At 42.4% G+C, this 6835-nt stretch overlaps 1 protein-coding gene across 1 annotated transcript; it reads right to left on the bottom strand.

Moving 5' to 3' along the window:
• Nucleotides 1-785: 785 nt before the first annotated feature.
• On the bottom strand, nt 786-2234 carry LOC101860017 (solute carrier family 22 member 6-like). Its single transcript, XM_005098614.1, has one exon. The coding sequence runs from the start codon at nt 2232-2234 to the stop codon at nt 786-788; it is 1449 nt and encodes a 482-aa protein (XP_005098671.1).
• Between the last annotated feature and the right edge of the window lie 4601 nt (nt 2235-6835).

The raw sequence follows: 6835 nt of genomic DNA, 5'->3' as shown, positions 1-6835 counted from the left end.
CTTCTTTCTCCATCCCTTCATTTTCTCTACAATCTTTGACAACTCCTCGCACCCCTAAAAGCGCTCAGCAAGAAAATACATCCCCATTCCCTCAAAGAAATCAGCAATCGAACAAACAAATAAGATCTTTGAATTTGCTTTTCAGCAAGCTTTATATTTTTACTCCCTGCTCAATTCTTTCGGCATCCTTTCTGTCTGACTTTAATTCACACCCTCTTACCCTTTGTTCAGCATGAATTTGTTTTTTAGCAATCTTCATATTTTTACTCCCTCCTCAATATTTTTGGAATCTTTTCTGTCTGACCTTTATCCACCCATTCTTACCCTTTGTTCAGTATGACATTAAATAATTTCTGCCTACCCCCCTCTATGAAAATCCGGCCATTTCATACTTCTCACAACAACACAAAGTCAAATGCATGCTGGCAGTGATAAAGGGCGTGCAAAATCTTTTCATCCTGACAAAAAAAGTACATGTATAAAGTTAGGGTTCTGTTTAGCTCTTACTGATACAATCATGCTGGCCAGCACGGTTACGTGCTAGAGTCAGCAACAAAGAACATAGTAAACGATAAGTTTTAGAATGAGTCGTTCAGCTAAAAGTACTCAACGTCACTGACGTACCTATATACGTTTTTAAAAAAATAATCAAATATTTGATATAATAATGGTTCGCATTCGTATCTTTTAAATCAAAGAAACTTAAGGCATGTTTGTTTGATACAACAAGGGTTTGCGTCCGTTTCTTTTAAACTAAAGAAGCTTACATCAAGTTGGAAAATATTTTAGCTTTTCAACTCTTCCTCGTTTTGAAATCCGGCGTTGTCATTCACTACAACATGTTCTACTGGTTTGGGTTTTCCGCTCCACATTACGTCCATCTCCTGTAAGTTCTGTGGCAGCTGGATGTTGGTCGTCTCCGGCAGAAAGTACACACCGATGGTCACCAGCAAATTCCCCAGGCCGAAGATGAGGCCCGGGGCGTAGACGATCCTCTTGTACAGCAGTTTTGTGTAAGGTGCCAGCATTCCGCCAGTCCTAGCGCCGATGTACGCGATGCCCAGTGCAGTGTTCCGAACGTTGGTCGGGAACAGCTCCGGGGTGTACAAGTAGATCGCGTTGAAAGCTCCAGAGACGCCAAATTTGCCGACAACGCTTAGAACAGTGATGAGAATGTGTTGGTCTGGCGCCAGTGCGTAGACGGCGGCGGTAGCGATGAGAGTGAGGCCTGCGATGACGGAGAAAAGAAAGAAACAGAGACGCCTTCCGAGACGGTCGAAATAGAAGTAAAGGAAAACTGCTTGAGGGATCTCCACCAAAGCGTTGATGGTGAAGCTGGAATAGAGGTCACCACTCAATGTGGAAGACATGAGGGTCAAACCTAAGTATGAGATGCTATTTACAAACCAGGTGAAGAACATGTACACAGTGTTGTAGCGCAGACGTGGGTGAGTGAAAAGACTCCAAACAGAAAGACGTTCAGAGGATGTCTCCTCCTTCTTGATCTCTACCGGCCCGTTTTTCTGAGACGTGCTGTTTTCATCACTGGGGGAAAGTACGCGTCCATTAACTGAACTACTTCTCCTCCTGTTAAGATCTAGTCCGTTTATAGTGAATACATCAAGCTTTGTATTGGTTTTGTCGTCAGATTCTTCATGTTTGCCTTTGTAAAGAGCCTTCATCACCGTAACAAAGTTGCGTTTATTCCATCTTGACGCTCTCTTGACAACACGTTTTATTTTCTCGTATTTGTTGTTGGCTACCAGCCACCTCAGTGTTTCATCCATAATGAAGACAGACAAAAGAATGTGAGCAAAGAAAGCTACAAAAGTGAACTCTATAGTCCTCCAGGAGTTGTTCCTCAGCAGGTAGGCAACAGGCACCAGAGTGAGCATGCCGAATGTCCAGTTACAACTCGCAGCACACGCGTAACCTTTAGACCGGTGGCGTGTTGCGAGGTACTCCAACATAGCCAGTCCACATGCACCCCCGAGGCCTTGCACGAAGATCCCGGCACAGACTTTGAAGGAAGCAAACATAGCGTAGTTTAGGGAACACGCCAAGCCTAACGCACTGCCCATGGCGCCTACAGTGCAGACAATTACAGTGGGTTTTCGTCCGTACCGGTCAGTCAGGTAGGGGAATACGAAAGCACCCAGCACGTTGCCCACACTCATCAATGTCTGGGTCAAGCCGAACAGGAATTCTCGATCACAAATGAGATCAAACTCCATGACGAATGAACGTTCTTTAGATGCTTCATATTGCACATCATAGACAGAACAGCTTGTTTGGTTTGTCTTCACGATAACGTCTTCATCGTTGCAACTTGAATTAACGTAACTTGCACTGCACGAATCTCCAAAAGCGGGGAAAGAAACATTTGTAGTTGCATTTCCAGAAATATTATAGAGGCTGTCGTTGCTCGGGCATCTGAACTTAAACGTCTGTCCGGTGAAAATAAAACTGAATGTTTGTTGGGTTACAGTCCACATAATGATGAACTGAACTACTATCTGCGTCACACTGTACTTGCCTAGCGGACCTAGGGCATCAAAGCCTGCATCAACATCACCCATTTCAGCTGCCATATTATTTTATGGTGTCCACTTCCATAAAAAACCAGCGATCTATGCAATTGTTTCCAGGATCCTTACCTAAAAAATTGAATAACCTCTTTTGGCCAACACATATTTTTATCCAACTGAATCCGGAATCAACCAGTATTTAGGTGTCTTTAAAATACTGTACTAACTCTTGAAAGCAATGATGTCTTTGCCTTCCATTTGTATAAATTTTCGAAATTGCTTTTGAAGCTTTTTTTTTTCAAGAATAAGGAACGTTGGTCGTAGACTTGTCTACAATTACAATTACTCTTAACGAGGTTTAAATATTGCACCAACCACTCATGGACACCAGACACTCATGACCTCTTCAGCTAATGGTGCCAAATTGGAGATGGAATCATTCGTGTGATACAGCCCCGTTAGAGTCCAGTTTGTCAGGTTTGTAATAACCAGTTAGTGATCTCACTTCTTGCTCTCCAATGCAGAGAGATACTTGCGAGTCTTTCCAAGAGTCTAACCTTTGTACTTTAGATTAGAATAGAGGACTTGTCAACAAATTACGAGGGCTGTCCCACGGAAAACCGGAAAAGGTCCGTAAAAGCAAAAATCTTTGTCCTATTATAATAAAACTGTAACACATCATACCTCAACATGTGCTTTATTTCTCAATGTAATCACCACCCCGCTGGACACATTTTTCCCATCGCTGGATCTGGGAGAAGATACCCTCCCTGAAGAATTTTTCGTCAAGGGATTTCAACCAATCGTTCACGGCTTCCACGAGGTCTTCGTCGTCGGTGAATCGCTGTCCAGAAATATGGCATTTCATTGGTTCAAAAAGGTGATAATCTGACAGGGCCAAGTCAGGACTGTGAGGGGGGAGTAGTAGAACTTCCTAGCCGAACCTTTGGAACCAGTCTTTCGTGACGTTTGCGGTGTGTGGCGTTGTGCTGCCATGCTGCAAAATGACCCCGCTGGTCTTTTTCAGCCCCAACCCATCAAGCAGAGACCTTTCAATAGTGCAGCTCATCAAACTCTATCCTATAGACAGTCGACTTTGAAATGTTTAGCGACTCGCAAATTTCGCGAATTTTTAGGCGCCTGTCTGTTTGATAAAGTTCGTTAACGCGACTCTTGTTGTCCTCAGTCTTGGCAGAAAAACAAGATCCTGGGTAAACTTTGTCATCGATATCGGAGTGCCCGGCTTTGAACTTACTACATCACTCATCTACCTGTGGCTTTGCCATTACTTTCTCCCCATAAACTGACTTTATTTCAGTGTGTATTTCTAGAGGTTTGAGACCTTTTGCGGTCAGAAACCGAATAACAGACTTCACTTCTACCCTTGACCAATTTTCCAAGGGGGTAGCCATCTTTTGAGAACTGCTGTGCTCGTTTGGTTTGTGCGATTCTCATGGTGCTCAATCGGGAAATTTCTAAATGATTGTTTTACAAGTGTGCGTTTACAGAATGTGAAAATATTGAATTGTTTTCAAATTACAGCCAAATTCCGGTTTTCCGTGGGACAGCCCTCGCATGTATTTAATGATGTCTCAAAAATAGTGTTAGCAATAGCATCGGGCAAGTTTGCCAATTTCGTGATGGTTGTTCCAAATTGGTCACATATACGCGTGGTTTAATTTCATCGCTTGCAAGAGGGTTTGGTGTCGAAATCCATAGAAGGGCTTTTTTTTACGTTCTCGGTTATATGCATAACGACTACGACGAAATTGCAGCACACAGGTACTAAATTTGAAACACATACGTACTTACTTACTCTCTCCCTATACGGCCAGGTACGTAAGGCGGAGAGAGGTCGACGCCTCGCTTGCCTGCCCCTGGCCACGTCCTCCAATTGTGGCAAATCCAGGCCCTGGGTTAAACAAATTAATGCCTGTGCATTAAATAAAAACACTCAAGACGTGCTTCTAACAGGTCAATTCGGTGTAAATTAAATGAAATCATATAAATTTAACATAATGTTTTCAAAAAATCTAAAATTTCATTTGGAAGTCTTTGTTAACAAAGGTCACAATAAACTACCGTTTTACGGAGCAATTATGGCAGCTTTCTGACACACGAATTGCTCAATGGTTTAGTAGACGTCGTTATGACTATCATGGACGACTTGGTGATCCGGGGTAGACGAAGGCGCAAAACAAGCCGTGTGTCACATATACCAGCCCTTGGTGGAGCGGCCAGACATCAGACCTGCTCCCTCTTTCCCACCAAACATTTTATCATCCTTATCTCTGCTCATTCTCTTCTGTGTGTGTTACCCTCTTGTAACACCTCTAATCTTCCGCACTTGTATGACCTAATTGCGTTGCAAGTGCTGTAAACTGGTACTTAAACTCAAAATAGGACATGATATATAGATTATGACTTGGCAAACACTAGCCTGTGTCCCGTTACCTGATGCGTCGAATTTATTGCTTGGCCACTACTTTAGATATGTTTTCTCAACGTATGGTTTACCCATTCATTTGGCAAGAAAGTTCTGGTTTATTTTAAATAGAATTAGAGAAAGGATCACAGAGGGTTGGTTGTCACAAATTTATTGAAATGTTGGCGAAATTGGAACATCCTACCCTAATGATACGTTATTCCAAGAGACAAAAAAATTGACGTGTCATGTGGGAGACCTTTTGCCCGTATACCGACTGACACAGAACAAAGGCACATGTGTGATGTGTCAGGAAACAAAATGAACTTTGGAGCAAAGGAGACCTGTCTTGTGCGAAAGGTATTTGGTACGACGCCAACTTAAACAGCTGGGACATTTTTTTCTCATACTTCAAAATTCTTAAATATACCCTGGCTTACATTGTAAAGATATGAAGCCTTCTATGTATATCAAAAAGATACTGAACCACCTGTTTTAGGTAGCGGGGCACTTCTAAATAATCTGAATAAGTCTAAGAGATACATTTTAAAAACCTATTACTCAAAGCATAGCAAACAATTAAACAAAATTATAGCACAAACACATCTCCTCCCCCTTTTTGCCCTGTATTTTGTCATCGCCTAATATAGCAAGGTTCAATATTTTTGAAAATCATTATTTGTTTCCTGTAATATACTAATATGTCTTTCTCGGCTCAGTCTTTCTGAAAGGATTGTGCATCCCACTCAACCCGAGTTAACCCAAACAGGCTGGGCTGAAGCAACCCGAGTTAACCCAAACAAGCTGGGCTGAAGCAACCCGAGTTAACCCAAACAGGCTGGGCTGAAGCAACCCGAGTTCTAAATATTTGAAATTCGAAATTGCAATAGTGAATGGGGGATCTTCAAGCAGACTGCTATTGCAGACACCATTGCTGGGGGCGTGAACCTCCGCTTTCCGTGTTTTAGTTCAGTTTGTGAATAACTGTTTATGGCCGACCAGAGGATGCATCTTGAACATTTTATGTCTATATTAAAAACAAGTTACGTCTTTCTTAATCTTCTGGCTGTTATCTATGCCAATCCCATGTGGAAATTGCTTTAGGTTGAATACCCCTTGCAACTCTGTATGGTCTTGTAAATGGTTGGCCATCCGATTATGAGGTCCATTTCCGATAAAGCCGCGCCAAATGGGAAAATTCGTGCAAAGCGCTTTTTCTGAGGAAACAACGTCGGAACAAGCAGAGCCTCGATTCCCCGAACCCGCAATCTGACAATGAAGAGTCCCGTAGCCAAATCATTTGACTCATTTGACTATCAACGCCACATTATCAATCACATAATCAGAATAAAATTTCTAAATTTTCAACATTCCATGTTTTATTTCAATACAGTCGTTGTCGCTATCATCGCGTGGGGTCTACGTTTTACAGGTTAGCTACTGCAGTTGCATTCAGAAGCCACGAGTTCGATTCCCATGTTGGAAATCATTTCTTTTAGTATCTCCATGTGTATACTTGGGTGGTGACGGTGGTATATCCCTCTCAACCAGACCGGCAGTGTCGAAGCAGCCCGCCTCCGTATTCATCTGAAAAGTGTAGATGGGATCGTTTTACTTTTACTTTATTTATAATTAATTTCTCACCGCCCCCAACCTCCTCTCCAACAAAATGTCTGATTTACAATCACTCTGTTGATTTTTCTACCCGTTTTCCTTTCAGGTCAGTACCATCTACCTCCCTCGCCGTTCATCTAACCCTGCACCAAGCAATGTCATGATTTACCCCCCAAAACCACTCACCTTATTGCAAACACGGTACAACAATAAAAAAACAACAACAAAAAAAACAATCGCCTGAAAGGTTTGAAACCCTCCCCCCCCC

This window comes from Aplysia californica, unplaced genomic scaffold (assembly GCF_000002075.1).
Source record: "Aplysia californica isolate F4 #8 unplaced genomic scaffold, AplCal3.0 scaffold00187, whole genome shotgun sequence".
Lineage (NCBI taxonomy): Eukaryota > Metazoa > Mollusca > Gastropoda > Aplysiida > Aplysiidae > Aplysia > Aplysia californica.
The sequence above is the reverse complement of the archived record's forward strand: the minus strand, read 5'-3'. Positions and strand labels throughout refer to the sequence as shown.